Source organism: Podarcis liolepis (genome assembly GCF_965112155.1).
Source record: "Podarcis liolepis genome assembly, chromosome: 17".
Taxonomy (NCBI): Eukaryota; Metazoa; Chordata; class Lepidosauria; order Squamata; family Lacertidae; genus Podarcis; species Podarcis liolepis.
Window position 1 is genome coordinate 8,989,704 of NC_139571.1, and position 22,513 is coordinate 9,012,216.

The 22,513-nt window shown below is 46.0% G+C and overlaps 2 protein-coding genes across 5 annotated transcripts in view; one reads left to right on the forward strand and one right to left on the reverse strand.

Moving 5' to 3' along the window:
* The window catches only part of SMARCA4 (SWI/SNF related BAF chromatin remodeling complex subunit ATPase 4), a 66,102-nt gene extending 54,877 nt beyond the window's left edge, over positions 1-11,225 (forward strand). For 2 of the 4 annotated variants that reach the window (XM_083482896.1, XM_083482898.1), the window contains 6 exons: positions 4,905-5,158; positions 6,434-6,542; positions 8,558-8,659; positions 9,562-9,694; positions 10,213-10,352; positions 10,729-11,225. In XM_083482896.1, coding sequence (XP_083339022.1) covers positions 4,905-5,158; positions 6,434-6,542; positions 8,558-8,659; positions 9,562-9,694; positions 10,213-10,352; positions 10,729-10,761 — 771 coding nt within the window. In that variant the 3' untranslated portion in view covers positions 10,762-11,225. The remainder of the gene's footprint in view (positions 1-4,904; positions 5,159-6,433; positions 6,543-8,557; positions 8,660-9,561; positions 9,695-10,212; positions 10,353-10,728) is intronic. The other 2 variants (XM_083482897.1, XM_083482899.1) reach the window with 1 other exon arrangement.
* Positions 11,226-11,488: 263 nt separating this feature from the next.
* On the reverse strand, positions 11,489-17,450 carry DNASE2 (deoxyribonuclease 2, lysosomal). Its single transcript, XM_083483125.1, has 7 exons — positions 17,369-17,450; positions 16,567-16,684; positions 16,090-16,267; positions 14,628-14,742; positions 14,231-14,392; positions 13,341-13,538; positions 11,489-12,290 (listed from the first exon to the last, which is right to left on the reverse strand). Exons 1-7 carry the CDS (start codon positions 17,433-17,435, stop codon positions 11,911-11,913), a joined length of 1,218 nt encoding a protein of 405 aa, XP_083339251.1. The 5' UTR covers positions 17,436-17,450; the 3' UTR covers positions 11,489-11,910.
* Positions 17,451-22,513: the final 5,063 nt, after the last annotated feature.

A 22,513-nucleotide genomic window follows, 5' to 3' on the forward strand; every position in this document is an offset into this window, starting at 1 on the left:
GTGCAAAGAACATCCTGGAACTGTTAAGGGGAAACGGTTTTGCCAAAGAAGGTGGCTCAAGATGCTGTTGCGTCCACTAGCTGGTCTCTGCAGACCTTGACATGTGTCTACATCTTTGTGCTGTTTCATCTATCCCTTTGGAGAGGAGCAATGCTATAAAAACCTGTACCAGTGCCTTGCCATTGGGAACTTTGGTGCTGGTCAGCAGGTGCCTTTGAGCTCCATAGACCAGTGTATGTAACAGTACTAAACAACTCCTTCTGGTAACTGCCAGTAGTGTGGAAGTGAGGCTGCCCATTATGCAAGTTAGTTGCACAGTCTCATGGGCACCTGCCTGTCTTCTCTGGAACAAATTCTTTGGGAGAGGGACTGAAATGTTGAGGTGGCATGCATGCCTTGCATGCGTCAGATTCAGTCCATTTCAAGATCGCCAGTGGACCACAAGCTGAGAAAAGCATCTCCTGGAGACACTAGGGAGTAGCTGATGTTCAGCAGTGTCTCTAGGTGCATCATATTAATTTCCAAGGGCAGGAGGCCGAAACTCAAATTGAGAAAATGCCATTCCAGCTCTCCAGCTTCTCTGATGGTAATGGCCATGCCATTAGAGGAGATCTGCTTAAAAGACTGTGCCTCATTGCAGGCTTTTTTCACAGACCACATCGCAGCAAACCAGATTTCGAGAAGTTTATTTTGCGGAAGAGTCACTGGCATGATGACTGTTGGTGTTCCAACAGTTCAAGAGGAAACGCAGGCATCATGCATCAGGATTCATGCAGGCAACACTTCTACTTCAACCCAGAGATTGTTCAGGCGCTTTCTAGCTTGAGACCAGCATGGGCCTTTGTCACCAAGTAGAGTATTCCTTACTGGGTTAGAAGTGCGTTTGAAACCTTGCTGAGAACATGATCAGCACCTTGATGCTTTGGATTTGGGCTTTACTTTGTTGGACTCTACTCTGTTCCGAGTCATCATACGCCTTGGTGGGCAAGCATAAGCCCACCCTCTTTCATCCCCACCCCCTTCCGGGGCCGAAAATGGCACATGTGTCATTGGTCGCGCATGCCTTGAACGCATGCAAAATGGGAGCTGCCTGTATTTCATATTGAGAGCTCCAGCATTTAAACCTTCGCAGGTGAAAAAGCTGTGCATGGCCCTTTTACAATATACACTACATACATTGAGTTTGAAGGGCTGTGTGCTGTAAAATATCTGCTGTTGAAGCTAAAAGTTGAAATGCACCCTGCAGTTTTCTGTGAATCAAGTGGACATCTAATAGTCAAACTTGGGTTCTTCAGTCTGCAAAACCTTTGCTTCAGCAATTCTTACAGGGTCAAGCTGCTTTTTACAACCAAAGGTGGAGCACTTTGCTGTGGATATTGCTGCTTTTAAAGAAAAAGAAATCACTTTAAACTTGTCTATATGATCAGATCAATATTTGGTGGGCACTGAAGCAAAACTATTGCCTATAACTGGTTTGTGTTCTGCTTGTGCAGACCCAGAGCAACCTGGTGGAGCAAGATATTTATTTCTGAGTGCTGTACGCATTTTGATAAGATCTATCAGTATGAAGAGAGACATTTCTAAGCCTCTTTCTACCAAGGGGTATCCAAGCCTTGTTTATAAATGTAATAATTAGAAAAACAGTGCATGAACCTCAGGGTTCTGATGCTCTCATCTACCTCCAGTGAGCAGACCACTGCCCAGCAACAAATAAAACAGAAAATGTTGTCTTAGCTGAAAAATTTCTGTCTGATTGTTTATTGGACAGTAATCCATAACCTGCATGTTTCAGTGGTAGTCTGTTGGTTGTATAGTGTGCTTGTTGTTTGAGTTGTAGAGTGTGAGGTCTTAGGCTAGGAGTGGATGGTTGTACAGAGGAAGAGGTGGGTGCTCTCTAAGTCCTTCCCAGAGACTTTTTGCTTCAGCATCTGCTCCTTATTGGCTGGTCAGAGAGCGTGCCCTGTCTCTGGACTGCTACCTATCAAACAAGTAGAAACAAAAAAAGGTAAGACCACTTTTTCTGTGTTATACCGTGTTTGAAGGTAGCAGGGAGGAAAATATCATTTTATTTTATTTTTGCTTCTGGCCTAAGTACTTCAAAAGTTAGGTGCTTTATCAAAAGATAATGAAGATCATATGTTGCCAATAAGTCAGTCACTAAATATCAGAGTGACCTGCCAAGCAAGGTTATATGTTCTTCTCCTTTATTGCATATCACCTTAGCTTTTCCCCTGACAGATTCATTGAATTCATTTTTATATTTTAAAAATTGCAGAAGCGTAGCTATGTTAGTTCTAAACAGCAAACACACTACCATGTTTTGCATTATGAATGCCAGGGATACCTGAGCTTTCATCGAGTAAACCAGTTAGTCTCTAAGGGCGACATCTTTTCTAGAAGATGTCACATAGCAAGCACTGGCTGGCTAAAGCAGTGCAAACAAACTGGCAGGTAATCCTTGCCAGCTTTATTAATCCATTGTATGTGATGATGCTTCATATGGATGGTCCACACATTTGGTTTCTGGTCCTGAGAAGAAATGTGAGGGCAAAGCCATTCGCCAGATAAGTCTCTGTCAGACAGAACCATGTGGCACTTACTCAACTGCTTCTTTTTACAAAGCAGATATTATTCCTAGCTGGGCCGTCTTCGTGGGCATGCTTGTCTCTTGCTTCCTTACCCACGAGCTGGATTTTCCAAGGCAGCATCTGCCTGCCTTCTGATAGGAAAGGCAGCATGTTTGGGATCTCTCTGTAGCCCCTCTTTTCAAGCCTGGCTTGAGCTGTGCCCACTAGCAAGTAGCTGAGGCTTAACACCAGGAACTACACTGGTCCTAATAGGCAGCCCAGCCTTCAGCTGTAATGCTTTCATATTGAAGTTGAAGATCACATCTTTTTACCACACATAATGAGGGAAACAGGAGACTGATCTCATCTTGGCAGTTCCTTGGCACTTAAAGGAATTGTGGCAGTATCTGGAGACAACGAGCTTAGTTTTTTAGGTGGAGCATTTCTTGTAATCGCATTTTTTGAACATCCCACCCTATCCAAAAGAGCAAGCAGAAGCAAGAATGTGGAATGAGTGTACCCCACAGGTGGACAGTGGATCATTGACCAGAGGATCTGGAAAGGGATTAACAATGCTTAATTTCCTAGGAAAGATTTTAAAACCTGCTATAGCTTAGGGCAGTGAGTGGCAAACACATTGGCCATACCAGTGAGAGGGAAATTGCTCATACGTGCCTTCAAGTGTGAGGCAAGCTGGTTTTTTTGTTTTTTTATGTTTTACATGGACTCCATTTCAGTTCTGGATCAAGAAAAAGGAATGTCTTTAGCTCCCAGATACGTTTCCATTGGACTCCACGTTTAATGTTTCATACTTGTGCCATTTAAAAGTGAATTCTGCCTTCCACTAGAGCCCAATCGGAATCTTTGCAGGAATCTAGCAAGGTCTTCAGCCCATACTATGTGTTTTGGTGTTCTCTTTTGAAGAGGCACAGCAGTGTCTCCCAGCTAATGTTCTGGACATCCCTTCCTGGTATGTCCTAATTGATCACAAAGCAGAGGCCCCAACAAAAACATAGAAACTACATGTATTCATAGTTCCTTGAGTGATTTCACCCCACCCTCCTTCCTCTGGAGGTGTCTTGCTCTGAGTGAGACAGTAAGACCTTCAGACTTTGGAAGGGGATGAATAGAAAGCAGCATTTCTGATGCCCCTTTTGTTTTGACACCAGTTCTGAGAGAGATGTGGGCACTCTTCTCCCGTGCAAATGAGCTTTCCGTGGGGTTTCATGTGTTGGCCAGTGCTGAGGTATAGTACCTAGTGTGTGACTAAAGAAGACCATTCCAAGAAGGCGAGTAATCTCCATATTTGGGGGGAAAGTGAGGTTGAGGCGGGGAATTTGAAAATGGCAGATACAGTGGGTGGTACCCCCCCAAAGGCCCAGTTTCTATAGAAGAAGAGTCAGGGCAATTTCTTAGGCTCCAGTCTTTTTCTTTACAGTCATTCAAGAGCCGCCTGCCTCTATTGCACTTGTTCTCTCTCTCTGTTCACCAAATTGACCAGAGTCAATATGACACATGCAGACTCCAGGTCTCAGTTCCTCAGCAGCTGACAATAGCATCTACAGCACGTATTCCACAACTTACTATTCACCATAATTGAAAAGGCAGGTATTGAGTGTGTGGAGAGGCTTGGAACCAAAGTGGGTGGAAGCCAGGGTGTCAGTGCCATTTAAACAAATGGCAACTAGAACCTTGTTGGCAGGCCATTCTCCTCTTAAAAGTCCTCTACCAGTTTTCAGGTGTTCTGGATAGTGCCTGAATTGCAACCTTGAGGTTAATTTGCTTTGGATGAGAGCCTCTAGCCATGTATGACTAAAGAAAAAGGAAAGATGGGCCATTTTTACTTCTGAGTTTTCCTACTTCTGTTATACATGGCCTGCAGTTTGCTGGCCTCTATTCCTCTCCTGTGCAATCTGAAGCATTAATGTGTCTTGTTAACTGGTGGTTAGTAGCCGCGGGTCTCTTTGCAGCTTCGGAAGAATTTGCAACTGAGCTGGCAGGAAGGGGCATCCCCACACCCTCCTCTGCACTGTCACGACAGATTCCTCTGCAGAGTCCCAGCCTGCCGGCCCTGTTTAACATGAGAAGAAAAGCTCATAGGTAAGAGAACCATCTTTCCTTTCCCACCGCTACAGAGTTGCAGCCTTCCATTATCCTTTACTGGTTAACCGGGAAATAAGTGTCTTTTGGGAAGCGGCCCATGCAGACATCCCATTCCTCACTGTGCTAGATTGCTTGGATGTTTGTGTGAATGTCTGTGTTTGATCATTTCACGGTGTGTCGTCTTCATGCTTGCTGTTCATTTTACCTGGCTGACTGAGCTGCTCCTGTCCGCAGGCCATAGAGGAGGGAACGCTGGAGGAGATAGAAGAGGAGGTGCGCCAGAAGAAATCTTCCCGCAAGCGCAAGAGGGACGTGGACGTCAGCTCATCCACGCCAACCACCAGCACTCGCAGCCGGGATAAAGACGATGACAGCAAGAAGCAGAAGAAGCGTGGGAGGCCCCCTGCCGAGAAGCTTTCGCCAAATCCACCCAACCTCACCAAGAAAATGAAGAAGATAGTTGACGCTGTGATTAAATATAAGGACAGGTAACAGAAGAGTGGGATGTTTGCTTGTTTGTTTGTTTGTTTGTTTGTTTGTTTGTTTGTTTGTTTCTAAGAAGGCATAGGACATTCTTCAGTATTTCTGCTCTCTGGGTAAAAGTTCACTTTCCTAAATCTCTCCTGGATAGACTTCCTGCTGCTGCATTTGGCTTCAATTCAAGGAAAGATATCACGAGTTAAAAGGACACTGTGAATTAGGCACATGTCATTTACATAATTTGCATTTTATTTTCACCATCATGGAGAATCCAGACTGAAGTTGATGGCTAGACATGTTGTTCTTCTGGATGAAGGCAGTGGGTTGATTCAGATATTGAAAGATGCAAATGTGGGTTAATTTGTAGCCGTGCATATACATCAGTATTAAAATCAGGAACTAACAAGTAATCTCAGTCTTACCACTTTTATCAGTTGCCATCATTTCTGATGTTTGTGGTTGAGTGCCGTTGTTTTTGTATCCAAAATGGCACCAGCCACAAACAAAAAGGGAAGATACCAGCATGCTCAGAACTGCAGAAGTACAGAGAACCTTTCAGGCGTTAAAAAGGCCAAGCAGACAAAAAACAAAAAATCCCACCAGTGATGATTGTGCGTGCTGAAGTGGGCAGAGAATGCTGATTGCTTGGGGACAGGGAATGCAATGGAGTGTCCTGGAAGAAGGCCTGGCTGATTGGCTGGAACAATGTTCATGAGCATTAGAAACTGCAACATTTTGTCATATGTTCCACTTGTCTAAATACACTTGAACTGGCTAGATCAATTACTGAGCGATTTGAAGGGTGCTGGTGATCCAGGAGGCCAGGCAATGAGCTATCCTTGCATCAGATTATTTTTGCTTAAGAGGGAAATATTAAGCCTCCAACCTTGGCTCATATTGATCATGCAACAGGATGCTCATTTCCTTCTGGTCTCTTGTGATACATCCTGACAACTTTTATTCAGGACCTCAAGCCTGAACCACCGACACTGATTTTTCTGTATTTGGAAAGGCTTAACAGAGTTGGTACTTATCCACTGGTTGCTGGTGTTCACATTCCTAAGTCAACAAAGTGATTAACTTGTGAGGATGTGACATACTGTGCAAGCCATTGATGGGTTGCTTTATTAAATACAGAACACGTCACTATTTGTAAGAAAAGTCATATTTGTATTTTGCTGTTGGCACTTCATGGCTATTGAAGACCCATGGAGACTGTGAGCAGGCCTATTCAGAAGGAAGCAGACCTCTTTTTAATCGTCTTCCTTTTTCTTGTCTTGTAGCAGCAGTGGACGCCAGCTTAGTGAAGTCTTCATCCAACTTCCTTCTCGCAAAGAGCTTCCAGAGTACTATGAACTCATCCGCAAACCAGTGGACTTCAAGAAAATAAAGGTAATTATTCTTGCCTCATTGTAGCAGCACAACATTCACCTTTATGTTCTCATATTTCCAAAATTCTAATACTACCAACCATGTAGTTGGAAAATGTTCCTGCTGGCCATCCTGATTAGGGCATGGGATCCATCATTTTATTTCAGTAGTAGAATGTGTTGTTCACACAAGATGATAGTGGACTCCAGGAAAGAAGCCCACCTTGTGGAACGCCATCCCATCAGATGTCAAGGAAATAAACTCTCTGACTTGTAGAAGTCATCTGAAGACACCTGTTTAGGGAAGTTTTGAGTGTTTGATGTTTTATCGTGTTTTTAATATTCTGTTGGGAGCAGCCCAGGGTGGCTGGGGAAACCCAGCCAGATGGGTGGGGTATAAATAAATAAATAAATGATGATGATGATGTTGATGGCAAACAGCACATGATCCCATCACTGCAGGGCTATTCTAAGGATTTGTCATGGCCTGTTAAAGCTGAGTTTCCATGCTGTAGTTGCCAACTGTGGAAAAGCAATGCCATCTCTAATTGATCACAGGAATAGCTCACTTTTTCTCTCTTGGTTCTGAAAGTCCATTTTACAAAGTGTTGAAGTGCTGTGCTTAATGCCATTCACCACAACAAAGGCAAATGAACAGGAATTGGCCAATGCAACACAGTTGTGACAGATGTGTAGCAACATTCACAGTGGGGAGACCCAGTATTTTTCTGCATTATTTGTAGGAACACTTTTTGATAGGCTTCTAAGAACAGTGCACACAGCTCTTGCAGTTTCAGCAGCAGGGCATTGATCCAGTTTTGCTCTACATCTTGTGTTGATCTGTTAGGTTGGATGCTGTAGACCTTATTTTAACACATTAGTTTTTCATTGCATTTTAATATCCTTGAAAGCAACCTCAATAATGTGCAGTTACCTGAAGTGTGATCCAGCTCTGCTGGCATATTAAATTGCTCTCCAAATGGTGTTATGTGTCTGTCAAATTGGGTCAGTCTTTAATGTGTTACAAGACACTTTTGCTGCAACAGACTGTTGACCTGGAATATGTGGCATAGTGGTTAAGAGTTGTGAACCATTAGAAACCCTGGTTGAAGTGTCACACCTATCATGAACTTGTTAGGTTTCCTTATCAGACAATGTAAATAAGTAAAGGTGCCACCCAATTGTGTACATCCACAATTGTATCTACAATTGTGTCCCTCTTTTAAGCTGTTAAAAGTTAAAGGGTCCCCTGACCATTTGGTCCAGTCGTGACCGACTCTGGGGTTGCAGCGCTCATCTCGCTTTATTGGCCGAGGGAGCCGACGTACAGCTTCCAGGTCATGTGGCCAGCATGACCTGGTGCTTCTGGTGAACCAGAGCAGCGCACGGAAACGCCGTTTACCTTCCCGCCAGAGCAGTACCGATTTCTCTACTTGCACTTTGATGTGCTTTCGAACTGCTAGGTGGGCAGGAGCAGGGACTGAGCACAAGAGCTCACCCCGTTGCGGGGATTCGAACCGCCGACCTTCTGATCGGCAAGTCCTAGGCTCTGTGGTTTAACCCACAGTGCCACCCGCATCCCTTCTTTTAACCTGTTATTGTGCCACAAGTAACCAGCATGGGAAAATATGGGTCAGCAGGCTAGTAACTTTTATAGACTTCACTGAAAGACTGCCTCTTTCTATGGTGGAATATAAAAAACGCTGTGAAAATGCTTTTTTAAAAGAACATTTTTAAAAATACATTGAATTGAGTGCCGCATTTGTATATTACAACATATTTAAAACGTTTCACTTGCAGCTGAATCCTAGGAAGAGCAATTGAGCCCTAGCCTGGGCAAGGCTGAGTAGGATGTGTTTAGTTTCTTTCTGCTTTGCCACCCCCTTTTTATCTTAATACAACATACTAATATAGATGGTTTTACATGGTTTAATGCAGTGGGCAGTTGTTGCTTTTACTCCCATTACGTTTAAATACTGATGACTTCTGTGCAGACATGACCTGGAACCTGTCCCTTTTCTTCCCTTTCCTTTTCAGGAGCGCATCCGGAACCACAAGTACCGCAGCCTCAATGATCTGGAGAAGGATGTCATGCTCCTGTGTCAGAACGCACAGACTTTCAACCTTGAAGGCTCTCTGGTAAGGCAGTTGCCGCTGTGGTATGAATGGCATGTATGTCCCTGTCCATGCAAAGAAAGGTTCACTGCATCTCTCTCCCTTGAGTCCCTCAAAGTGCGCATTGAACTAGACCTCTTGTTCTGGAACTGGAATTGTCAAAACCCGATTGCCGGCTGCTTAGCCTTAGAATAAGGAGCTGCTGTTGTGTCATCCCAGTTATCACAGGGGTTGTCATTTTTTTATGGAACCATGGTATGTTGGCTGTGTATGAAGCAAGTTCTGAGGTTGCTATAATGGTTGGGAGTTACTCGTGCGTAATCCTGCCCCGTTTGGGTGTTAGGTTGCCTGGTTAACCCTTCGGACTGCACAGCCCATCTCAGCGTGGCTACCCTTAGTCACTCGTAGAATCTGTCTGTGGGCGTTTCTTAAACCGCTGCCAACATAAGAGTTGTTTGACACCCAATCGTCTCCTGCGCAGGGTGGGCGTGGGTAGCGGGGTGCCTGGGCTCTCCTCACTGACTTCCAGAGAAGAGTCCTGGAGCCCCTCCACCTCCTCGTCCCGTTGCTCTCCTGGATCCCTGGTGTTACACTTATTTCCTTCCCCTTCTCCCAAGCTGAGTCTCCCCCTGGTGCTGGGACCTTCGCCTGCAGAATCAGAGACCCTCTCCTTCTCCCGTGTCTCTGATGTCAGTTCCCTGACAGTTGCATAGAATTGTTATTAGCTGAGTCATGAGGTTTTCTGAGACTTCAGTGGTGTGTATAATATGAAGTGCCTTGAACACTCAGAAGCACTTTCAGCATGAGCCCTGAAGACTTCTCTTTGAGCAAAAGCATTGTGACAGTGTAGCATGATAGTAAACATGTGAACTAGTTTTGTGGAGCTAGGATTTTACCCTAAAATGTGATTTGCATGTTCCTTGCAGATTTATGAAGACTCGATTGTGTTGCAGTCTGTCTTCACCAGTGTGAGGCAGAAAATTGAAAAAGAGGAAGACAGTGAAGGCGAAGAGAGCGAAGAGGAGGAAGAAGGAGAAGAGGAAGGATCTGAATCTGAATGTGCGTACTTGCTTGCTTAGGTTTCTTTTGTAAAAAGTATGTGTATGCAGTTTAGTAAAAGAAAATGCCTGAAAGGAGGAACCAGAAAGTCAGCAGACTAGTATTGGATTGAGCCACGGTCTCATGTTCTATGTACACTCAGAGCATCATATAGGGGAAACCCTTGTGCTGTCACCGTTTTCTCTATACTTGGAGACTTCTTGATTTTCCTGGAGGAAAAAAACCCCATATGGGTTTTCAGTGTGCAGATGCAGAGCCTTACTGTCACTGCTCAGAACCAGGTGGAGGTGAAAGTATTGCTTCTTGATTAAAAAAGACAATGAAGTACAGGTGGCATAAAGGGAATTAGGCTATATAATGATGAAGCCTTGTCATGAATGGAATTGCATTTCCATTCCTGTGTTCTTTGTTCATGAAGAGATGGGAGCACACAGAGATGGGGACAGAGAGAAGAGCATGAAGGCTGATTCTATCCTGTTGTGGCCTTGCCAATCTTACCTTTTTCTCTTTCCCCTCAGCTCGTTCTGTCAAAGTGAAGATTAAACTGGGCAGGAAGGAGAAAGCACAAGACCGGATGAAAGGACGCAGACGCACCAGCCGTGGGTCACGGGCCAAACCTGTAGTTAGTGATGATGATAGCGAGGAAGAGCAAGAAGAGGTAACTGCAGGATGTCATTCCCCTCACACTGTTGCCAGTGGTTCTCAAAGGAGTCTTCAAGGATGGATTTGTGCAATTCCAGTGAAGGGAAAGGGGCAAAGAAAGGAAGACAGACAAGTCCTTTTACAGTTTAGGCAAGCACAGAGGTGGGTCCTACTGCTCATGATCCAGCCTCTTGGGTATGGAGTAGTGGACACAATGCTGAGTTAGAGCCAGGGGCCACTACTCATCCATGAAATTTCCTGGATGACTTTAGGCCAGTATATCAGTCTAATCTATCTCTGGCTGCTGTGAGGATAAAGGGGGAGGGCACCCTGCATAAAAAAATTAATTGCCTAAAAAAGAGTGACATATATTATTTTTCTTTCTCCGTCAGGATCGCTCAGGAAGTGGCACCGAAGATGATTAAAGAGACATTCCATGGTGCAGACCTCAAAGCATCCGTCTTTCCAAAGCAGAGATGCTGTATTCCCTTAGCTGCAACGGGTAGCAAGAAACGTAGTGTCGGATGTGGGCAAACTGTATAAAACTCTTCCATATTTATACTGCAGTGAAGATGTAGGACTTGTTTGTGTCTTGCCTTGTCCTCACATCAGTAGCATTTGTAACAGCATTAACTGTTTTAAAAAGAATTATGAATTGGGGAACACTTGATATATATTTTTTTTCTTTTTATGGCAGTACTATTTTCAGTTGCAGTATTGAATCACTGTAGTTTTAACCTGTGGGTGCATGTGTGTAGCAGTCCACTTCCTAGTACTGTATTTTATGAAAACAGGTTGAGCAGCCAGCTGCCCACCAGGTGAGAAGAGGGTGGCAGTGGCAACTGTGTGTCACTGGATTTCAAAACAGTAATAAATTAAGCAAAAAGTACACCCCTTTGTCTGTGTGATGCTTTCATCTTGCCGTGTCAGCTAAATAAATTCCTCCAACTGTTGCCATTTTTAAATAGCTCCTTATCTTGACGGATCTCACAGCATCAGGGGTGTCTGCTTGAGACCATTAACCAGCATTCTGTATCACATTACAAGCCTTTCTTAAAATCACAACCAATTCCTTGCCTCTCTTGTGATACCAGTTTTATGTCATTTTTTCCTACCCCCCAAAAATCCATAGTCCTTGAACAAACACCCAGCTGTTGGAATCAAATATTTATACAAAGCACAGACATACAAAAAGTAAATTGCTGCAGCAAATTAACTTCTGTGGGCCAGTTATTTTCTCCGTACAGCCCCAAAACTGTGGCAGGTGCTATTATGTTGAAGACACTGAAGGAGAGGGAAGTCCAAAGCAAAGCCTATCATGTTCCCAAGTTTGGCAAGGGGTCATTTTCAGAAACGGGTGGAAGGCGGGAAACGGGGGGAGCCAAAAAGTGGCAGAGACCATTTCACAGGAGCAAGGATGGTTTACAGCACCAGAATATACCAGGACCCAAAACTGGGAGGAGCAAACAGGATTACGGGAACATTTGAGGTGGTGGTGCTTAGCCCTTGGGAGTCACCCATGGCACTCTTACCCAGTTTGGTGAGCCATGTTCGCCTGGTATGGCTGAGGCTTCTCAGGTGATCACAGTCCGTGTAGCTGGCTGGTGCCTGGCACCATCACAATCGGTGTACTTCTGTACCAAAGAGCGGAAGGCCTTCCACACGGCTGCATCGCGAGAGCAGATGGTGCCACCCCCACGGTATTCCTCTGCGCGATTGCGGTTCATGTCCCCAACACAGGCCCAGCCAGGATCACTTTCTGTGCTCACACACCACTTGGAATGGTCCACCATGGAAGCAAAGGAAATGGCTGCATGCTGGAAGGCTATTTCCTCCATGTTGTAGACTCGGAAGTGCCTGGAACAATTGGAAGGCAGGATCCCTCTGGACCTGAGCCAGAACTGGACGTAGAGGTTACTGGCGAGAGCTTGGGCCAGCCAGCCTGAGTAGAGATCTGGGTAGAGGAAAAGTTCTTATGAGAAGAGCCTTGACATGACTGTGATGACATATTACCAACCCCTTCTTTTAAGCCAGCTCTACCTCTCTTTCAAATCAGAACCAGTGAAGGCGGTGAAGGTCCTGTGTGAGTGGCCTGGAGGCGGTTGGAGGATGGATTGAAGTTGAATCCTGACAAGACAGAAGTACTGTTCTTGGGGGACAGGGGGCGGGCTGGTGTGGAGGACTCCCTGGTCCTGAATAGGGTAACCTTGCCCCTGAAGGACCAGGTGCGTAGCCTGGGAGTCATTTTGGACTCACAGCTGTCCATGGAGGCGCAGGTTAATTCTGTATCCAGGGCAGCTGTATACCAACTCCACCTGGTACGCAGGCTGAGACCCTACCTGCCCGTGGACTGTCTCGCCAGAGTGGTGCATGCTCTAGTTATCTCCCGCTTGGACTACTGCAATGCGCTCTACGTGGGGCTACCTTTGAAGGTGACTCGGAAACTACAGCTAATCCAGAATGCGGCAGCTAGACTGGTGACTGGGGGCAGCCGCCAAGACCACATAACACCAGTCTTGAAAGACCTACATTGGCTCCCAGTACGTTTCCGAGCACAATTCAAAGTGCTGGTGTTGACCTTTAAAGCCCTAAACGGCCTCGGTCCAGTATACCTGAAGGAGCGTCTCCACCCCCATCATTCAACCCAGACACTGAGGTCCAGCGCCGAGGGCCTTCTGGCGGTTCCCTCATTGCGAGAAGCAAAGCTACAGGGAACCAGGCAGAGGGCCTTTTTGGTAGTGGCGCCCGTCCTGTGGAACGCCCTCCCATCAGATGTCAAAACGATAAACAACTACCTGACATTCAGAAGACATCTTGAGGCAGCCCTGTTCAGGGAAGTTTTTAATGTATGATATTTTAGTGTTTTTTTGGTTTTTATGGAAGCCGCCCAGAGTGGCTGGGGAAACCCAGCCAGATGGGCGGGGTACAAATAATAAATTATTATTATTATTATTATTTAAGTGTGTTGCTCAACATCTCCCATCACCTCCATCTCATCACTTACCATCGTCAAAGGAGCGAAACTTTGCAAAGCTGATAAATTCCTTGCCCCCCACTGATCTGAGGGCCACGGTGGAGTTCCAAGGCTCCTCCTCAATGTGTTGCCCCTCTGAAGCATTCAACAAGGCAGGCAGGTCCTGGGCAAAGGTTCCTTCCACGTGATGATCATAGACAAGAGGCTCAGTGTAGAGCAGCTGATTCCCTGCAGCAGAGAGACAACATCTGGCACATCAGAGCCACTGGCTTGTAAAGGAGCTGTCCCCAAGCTGACAAACCTCCTAATAGAGACACTCAAGATTTACATGGGTGGCATCAGATATACCAGCTGCAGGCTCTGTTGACCAGCCATATACACTTGCATCTTGCATCACAGCCTTGTCAGGGGCAGGAGAAACGCTGTCTTGTTGACCCATTCCCCTACCAATGCAGCTGGGTATCTATCCAGCAAAGTTAGCTGAGAACAGATCGCCTTCCAAGCCCAACTGTGGCAATTCTGTTCCTTGCTCTGGTTCCACTAGATCATTGATGACAGAAGAAGGTCCCTGACCCCTAAGGAAGGAGTGTTTATGTGCATGTGCAGAGTAGCCAGAGCTGAATTGGATCCTTTTCTCCTAACTTTCCCTGTCCTGTGGCATATTTTCCCAAAGCTGGGGATAGTCTAAAATAGTACACAGAGGCCAATTTCTGCCTTAAGCTACTCTGTAAAGTACCATGTACCCCTATGGTGCTGTATACAGGTTTGGTTCATACAAAACACATGTCAATGAATCAGAATTTGTAAGGGAATCCTACCATAAGGAAGCCCTAGCCCTTCCCTACCAGGAGCCTGGAAAGAATCCCAGAGTTCTGATTTGCAGTATCAATGTTCCATCTGTATCAAAATCCTACACCTACCAATCTCTTTGAACTGGCCATAGGGAAGTGTGATGCACAGGAAGGTCTGCCCATAGGATAGGCCACTGTGAGGCCAGTCATACTGCTCATCTGTACTGGGCGGGAAATGAGGAGTGCTGTGAAGCAGCCAGAATCCCTGTGTTTTGTCCAGCAGGATGACTCCTAGAGCGGGAAACAAAAACAAAAAAAAGTGGGGGTTGAAACTTAACCCAGGTGTGCTGAAGTTCCAAGAGTGTTGTGCCAGGTGCCCAGGTGGCTGGTCTGGCCAAGTCATGATCTACAGCCACCACACAAGTTGACGATAACGCAGAACCAGTAGCTGAAGTTCTCAACCTTCTTCAAACTTAAGACACATTTGCTGTGCTCCTTTGCATGCATTTGGAGAAGGGGGGTCTACCTTTTGTATGGCCATTGAGGCTGGAGAAAAGCTCATCTGGAGGCTCATAATTGAGGCCGGAGACAAACTCCTTTGGAGGCTCATCGTTGTAAAGGACATAGGCTGTTTTCTCCTCCTGGGTGAGAAATGAAAGGTAGGGTGGTTAGAGCAGTGTTTCCCAACCGTTTTTGGGCAAAGGCACACTTGTTTGATGAAAAAAATCTCGAGGCACACCACCATTACAGCCCCGTGACGTCAGCGCGCAGCGTCACGCCGGGAGGGATGCACGAAAGTGTAAGTTTCAATTTTTTCCCCTCCCCCTTGCTGGGGAACCTCCAAGCTTTGGGGGTGGGGGGGGAGGAGGCAGCAAAGTGAGGCAGGAAGGAGAGCGTGGCTTGGCTGGTTGAGCTTTGGCAGGGGCAGGGAATGAGAGCCACGAGGCGGGCACTGCGGACGTAGGCGCTGCCCGCCGAGCTCGCAGGCAGCCAGGCAGGCAGACGGCGAGAGCCCCGTGCTGGGCGGCCTCTCCTCGCCGTCGCCGCCCCGCCTCTCGCCGCCCGACTTGCCCGCTTCCCTCCAGGCAACATCTCACGGCACACCAGGCAACATCTCGCGGCACACTAGTGTGCCGCGGAACAGTGGTTGGGAAACACTGGGTTAGAGAACTGGTCTATTTTCCAAGCTTTCCTCTTCACTGAGTTTACTGAATCAGCCAATACTTTAGCCCCTCCTCTGGGCCAGAAACTCAAGAGCCAACCAAACTGCACAAGGAGTCCAGGTAGTTGCACTACTGGCAAATGTAAAGGGGTGTTTAAAAGCTTTCCCAAAGCTGGAAAAGCACTAATGAGACTTTGGGAAGGAGGCGGGAGGAATATAGGATCCTGAGTTGAGCCCTCATGCCTTCTTCCCAAAGCCCAGCACCTCCATTATGTGACAGCAGGAGGGGGCTTCCAAAGTTGGCAAGGGCTGCCAAAAAAAGGCCTTGAGGGCTGCTTGTGGCCCTTGGGCACCCTGCTGTAAAGGATCCTTGGGTGGATCTTGGAGATCATGCAGCACTTCTTGCAGGAGCAAATAAATCTCAGCTTGAAGAGGGCCATCGCTCAGCAGCAGAGCATCTTGTTTTGCATGCAAAAGGTTCCAGTTTCAATCTCTGGCATTCCAGGCAGTATGAGGAAAGGCTCCTGCCTGAAACTACAGAGGCCAACAGCTAGTCTTTGCAGACAGCACTGAGCTAGATGGACTAACGGCCTCACTAGGTATAAGTCGGCTTCCTTTTTAAATTAATTAAGCCATTTTGAAAGCCTGGGCTCTAATCTAGGCAACTGAGACAGTCTGCCAGTGGACAGACAGTGAACCAGTCTGCCTGGAGTGAAGGCTTTTACTCTGGACTAGAATTGAGCCTTTGCAACCAACGTCACCCTTCCTATCCTACTCATTTGGGATACTGCAAAAGCAGCCTCACGCCTCCTTTTCTCAGACTCACCTGTCTCCGGGATGCCTCTTTGTACAGCTGCTGTACAGTCCGTCCCACGGCTCCTTCGGTACTGTTCATCAGGCTTTTGCCTTGTACCCAGCCCTGGGTCTGGCCGTCTAGATACATGTACCGCATGCCCTCTGCTGGGGGGCTATGATGGGGTTTGGGCAGCTTGTAGGCAATAAACCTGAAACCCAAAGCCCATTAGAAATCACACACCTTGTCACACAGGACAGAAGTCTGCCCTTTCCACTTAGTAACCATGTTGCCCACTTGTGCCCTAACTAGACATTCCTAGTTTACAATCCCCTTTTCAAATATCCCACCCACATTTGTTAGAAGTGTAAAATCCTTATTTATTTATTTTATTGGTTAAAGCACCCTGAAAACTTTGCAGAAGGGTAGTAACTTTGAATAAGCATAGTATGTAAACCTCATAAAATAAAACAAGAGTAATAAAAGCAATTAGGTCCGATGGACACACACCAATCCACAGGCTGCCCAGAGTCGTCATAGCAGGAAATGCTCCCCGAGACGACATTGTGGAGGACGGACCCAGACAACAGCAGCAGGATGGGCAGCATGAGGCCTTTGTCTGAAGTCCCTGCAAGGAATACAGCAACAGCAATGAGTGATGGTCAAGAAGTAGCCTTGAAAAGGATACCGTACCTTGTATCCTTGGTGATTGCAGCCCCGTTTCTGAATTTTCAGCTTCCATTGCAACAAAGCATCTTCAGCGCTTTTACTGACATGAAGGCAGATTTGTTTTTATCCAATTGCTCTCCAAGGGATAGAACAAGGAAAACAGACTCCTTAGCTAGCCCCTTACTGACCAAGCTGCATAGGACCTTCTCTTGGCCCTTTTTCTTTCCTGTTTATTTCCATGAGCACTCCCTATTTACAGCAGGTCAGAATGAGCTAATGGGACACGGCTGGCGCTGTGGTCTAAGCCACTGAGCCTCTTGGGCTTGCCGATCAGAAGGTTGGCGGTTTGAATCCCCGCGACGGGGTGAGCTCCCGTTGCTCGGTCCCAGCTCCTGACAACCTAGCAGTTAAAAAGCATGCCAGCACAAGTAGATAAGTAGGTACCGCTCTGGCGGGAAGGTAAATGCCGTTTCCGTGCGCTGCTCTGGTTTCGCCAGAAGTGGCTTAGTCATGCTGGCCACATGACCCAGAAAAACTGTCTGCAGACAAACGCTGGCTCCCTCGGCCTGTAAAATGAGATGAGCACCACAACCCCAGAGTTATCTGCGACTGGACTTAACTGTCAGGGGTCCTTTACCTTTACCTTTTTTAAGAATGAGTTCAAGTACCAGCTGTTGGTCAGTAGCTGCTAACAGGGGTTCCAGCATCATATTGCAAGATCCTGAAGAGTTTGCTCACGTGAGGAATGCCACCAGCTACATATGGGACTGAGAGCTACAAAAGCAACGCCCCTCTTAAGACAAGGAGCTAGAAATCGCAACAATGGATCTGAAACACGTGATGAGCCTCCTGACATTTACACCCAAGAAGATTTCAGGATTCAGCATCTCCCACTATACACAACGGCGTACTTTACTCTTTGGTGGGGAAACCAAACAAATCCTAGGTAGAGATGCTCCCTAAGAGTCAAGACAGCCTGCCAACTGACCATGACAAAAGAGCCCCTGGGCATGTGCAGAGCATCCAGCGGTTTTAAGCTCAGAGAAGGAAAGACCTGGGATTGAAAGAGCTGCTGGCGGTTGGGAGATCTATCAGATCAGGGACGGGCAACCTCTTTTATTAATATTAAATATAATTTTCTGGTTTACAATTTAGAATACAGTCATACCTTGGGTTACAGATGCTTCAGGTTGTGTGTTTTCGGGTTACAGACACGCCGAAACCCAGAAGTACCAGAATGGGTTACTTCCGGGTTTCGGCGCTCGCGCATGCGCACAAATACTAAAGTGTGCTTTGAGCATGCGCAGAAGCACGAATCACAACCCGCGTGTGCGCAGAAGCGGCGCTGTGGGTTGCAGACACTGCGGGTTGTGAACATGCCTCCCACACGGATCATGTTCGCAACTCGAGCGTCCACTGTATTTATTTAAACCACCATGAATATATCAATGACTTCCCTTCTTCTCTTTCCATGTTTCATTTTGCATAACATAAATCCCTGCTTATTTTATATAAAGTAAACCATACAGAATTCCATTGTTACTTCCATCAAAACTTATTTACACTGTTGAATTTATCTCAATGCTGCCGACGTTTTCAAGTGTACACAATTTCCCCCTATATATTCAATAAACATTTTCCAATCTTCTTTAAACATATGTTCTTCATGTCAAAGGGGTGATGATACAATTGGCTAAAGATTTTGGATATAATATTCAGTTAGAATCTTGGGAAAGGTTGTGGAAGGAAGGTACTGTATTAACTTTACTGCATGCAGTGCACTTAAAGAAAATGTTATGAAAATTATGCACAGATGGTATTTAACATCAGCTAAATTGGCTAAAATGTACAAGACAAGAACTAATGAGTGCTAGGGAAATGTAAGGCTAGGGAAGGTATCTTCCACCACATGTGGTGGACTTATTAAAGGGGTAAAGGCTTTCTGGGAAATGGAATATAATGAGTTAAAGAAAATGTTTAAAAATACTTTTGTTAAAAAACCAGAAACCTTTTTACTGGGTGTAGTGGGTGAAAAGATACCAAGGGAAGATAAAAGACTGTGGCAAGAATTCTTTTAGCCCCAAAACGGAAACAAGAAGTACCAATGAAAGAAGAGTGGCAGATGAAGATAGTGGACTTTGCAGAACTGGCGAAGGGGGCAGGAAAAATCCGAAACCAGCACAATCAAGTATTCCAAAGGGATTGAAATAAATGTATATATGATATTTGAGAGATTATTGTAAGCAATTAACATCACTACCAGGGTTGTCTGAAGACCTGTAATGAGAAATTTTCTATCTTTCTATATTAAATTAAATTTGGAGTCACTCTGTAATTGTAATTAGAATTGGAAAACGTATAAATTGCAAAGATATAAAGGTTAATTTTGAAAGCTATGAGGTGGGAGGGAAGGAAGTCAATAGGCTCTAAGCACCAGGGCAGTATAGTGGATAATGATGATGTGAATCTATACAGTGGTACCTCAGGTTAAGTACTTAATTTGTTCCGGAGGTCCGTTCTTAACCTGAAGCTGTTCTTAACCTGAAGCACCACTTTAGCTTATTGGGCCTCCTGCTGCCGCCGCGCCCGATTTCTGTTCTTATCCTGAAGGAAAGTTCTTAACCTGAAGCACTATTTCTGGGTTAGTGGAGTCTGTAACCTGAAGCGTATGTAACCTGAAGCGTATGTAACCCGAGGTACCACTGTATATTAAGTGGAAAATAAATTTTGTGTGTGTGTGTGTGTGTTCTTCAGAAATAAGACGAAAGAGGGACAGGGTTGGACTAGATGACTCTGGGGGTCCCTCCCAACTTCTTCCCTCACTGGAGGCATGCTTTCCCTGCCTGACTCCACGGCGTACTCTGCACATGCCCAGGAGCTCTCTCGGTGATTACCTGTTGCCAGTCTCGTGGGCGGCGCCAGATAGGCGGGGGGGGGGAGAAAAAGGAGGGCAAGCGCCCCCCCCCAGAAGGAGCTCTGCCCCCTCTCACTTGCCTCCCCCCACACATTGCCCACCGAGAGAGACGCTGGGCCCCTTCCGTCCCTTTTCTGACAGGGAAAGAAGTCATTCCCGGCAGCGCTGCCTTCTCTCGCCGCCCCCCGCAGCGGGACCAAGAGGGGCTCGGCGGGGAAGAGGGGGGTGTGGGGGGTCCCTCAAACTGCAAACAGGGCCGCTTACCCAGCTCTCTCTCTCCGGAGGCGCCGCTGCCGCCCTCAGACAAGTGCGGGAACCGAAGAGACCGACGCGCCGCTGACACAGAACTCGGCAACTTTCGCTCGCTTCCCCAAAATACAGCCGGCGACCCAGGGAAGCTGGGGTGGGGGTGGGGTGGGGATGGGTCACGTGCCCGCGTTTGGCCCCTCCCATCCCGCCTCCCTGGGCGCCCCCGCGGCGCCTTTCTCTGGGCGGGGCGGGCGCAGGTTGGGGCGCGCCGGCTCCGCTCGCGACTTGCGCGCAATCAGCGCTTTTATCGGCAGCCGAGTGATTCACGGCGGAGGGAAGGCGGGCGCGCTCTCGGGCGCCCCTAGAGGAAAGGCAGGGAACCGGGGGAGCCTGGCAGGCGCGCGCAGGGGGGGGTGTCCTTTTTTGTGTGCCCAAAAGTTCTCTTTTATTTTATTATTTTTATTATTTTTATTTTTATTTTTATTATTATTATTATTATTTGAAATATACTTGGGAGTCCAGAGCGGATTTCATGCTCTTTATTCAGCTCATATTATTATTATTATTATTATTATTATTATTATTATTATTATTATCATGTGAAATATACTTGGAGTCCAGAGCGGATTTCATGCTCTTTATTCAGCTCATATTATTATTATTATTATTATTATTATTATTATTATTATTATTATTATTATTATTATTATTAGAAATATACTTGGAGTCCAGAGCGGATTTCATGCTCTTTATTCAGCTCATAGTGGTGAGGAGGAATGGAAGTTCCCCCAGAATGTCTGCTTTATATGTGTACATTATTTACACAATGGGCCCCACGTAATTGGCTAATTCCAGGATTCTCCTGTAGGCCAATCAGGTTGTGGATTCACTTCCACCTGGAGCTGGATTGGGTGGCTCCTGTGAACCAATCAGACTGCTGCATTCTGGATCCTATTGTTCTAGGACCAATCAGACTGCTGCATTCGGAATCCTATTGTTCTAGGACCAATCAGACTGCTGCATTTTGGATCCTATTCAACTCAGTACATAACATTATATTTATGCTTTTCAGATTTATACATTTCACCAACTTCAAAATTGCTGTCAGATCATTAGTCATATGTGTGCATATATATATGCAATTTATGATTTTCAGGTTTATACATTCCAATAATTTTAGTCATTTTAACATTTCAAAACTTGACTTCATTCCCCCTCTTTCTCCAGTTCCTTACGTTTATTTTCAATATCTTCTGCATATCCAAATTGACTTAATTTGCTCATGTATTCATCTGCTTTAAATATATACTCTTATGAAACTGTAGGTTATTACAATAATCCTGCCAATGTTCTTATCTGTTTACAATTTATCTGCAAGTATTCAATAAACCATTTCCATTATTTTATAAAAAGTTGTCTTGATTTCTTATTCTTTATTCCATAAGTTTTCATATGCATTCTTCCTTTGCTGGGACTTCTGCTTCTTTCCATTTTGGGGTGAGTAACATTCTTGCTGCTGTAGTAGCATACATGAATAAGCTTCTATACTGTTTAGGTAGTGCTGTCCCTATAATTCCCCAAATAATAATAATAATAATAATAATAATAATAATAATAATAATAATAATAATAATAATAATTTATTTGTACCCCGCCCATCTGGCTGGGTTTCCCCAGCCACTCTGGGCGGCTTCCACAAAGACCAAACATACACTAATATGTCATACATTAAAAACTTCCCTGAACAGGGCTGCCTTAAGATGTCTTCTGAATGTCAGGTAGTTGTTTATCGCTTTGACATCTGATAGGAGAGCGTTCCACAAGGCGGGCGCCACTACCGAGAAGGCCCTCTGCCTGGTTCCCTGTAGCTTTGCTTCTCGCAAAGAGGGAACCGCCAGAAGGCCCTCGGTGCTGGACCTCAGTGTCCGGGCAGAACGATGGGGGTGGAGACGCTCCTTCAGTTATACTGGGCCAAGGCCGTTTAGGGCTTTAAAGGTCAGCACCGACACTTTGAATTGTGCTCGGAAACGTACTGGGAGCTAATGTAGGTCTTTCAAGACCGGTGTTATGTGGTCTTGGCAGCTGCCCCCAGTCACCAGTCTAGCTGCTGCATTCTGGATTAGTTGTAGTTTCCGGGTCACCTTCAAAGGTAGCCCCACATAGAGTGCATTGCAGGAGATAACTAGAGCATGCACCACTCTGGCGAGATAGTCTGCGGGCAGGTAGGGTCTTAGCCTGCGTACCAGGTGGAGCTGGTAGACAGCTGCCCTGGATACAGAATTGACCTGTGCTGTGAGTCCAAAATCGACAGCTGTGAGTCCAAAATGACTCCCAGGCTGCGCACCTGGCCCTTGAGAGGCACAGTTACCCCATTCAGGACCAGGGAGTCCTCCACACCAGCCCGCCCCCTGTCCCCCCAAAACAGTATAATGTTCTTTTGAGAACATTCAGGCCTTGGAGAAGCAACTTGTCGAGGAAAGAGCTCAACTGCCTGTCAAGGAAACTCATCAAATCCGACACGGCCAAAAAAAAAAAAAGGCGGCCAGTCCTCCTCACTAATGATAACCAGTGTGATAAGTTGTTCCACGGTGATGTTCTTCATCTCTTACATGCTATTATCATTAT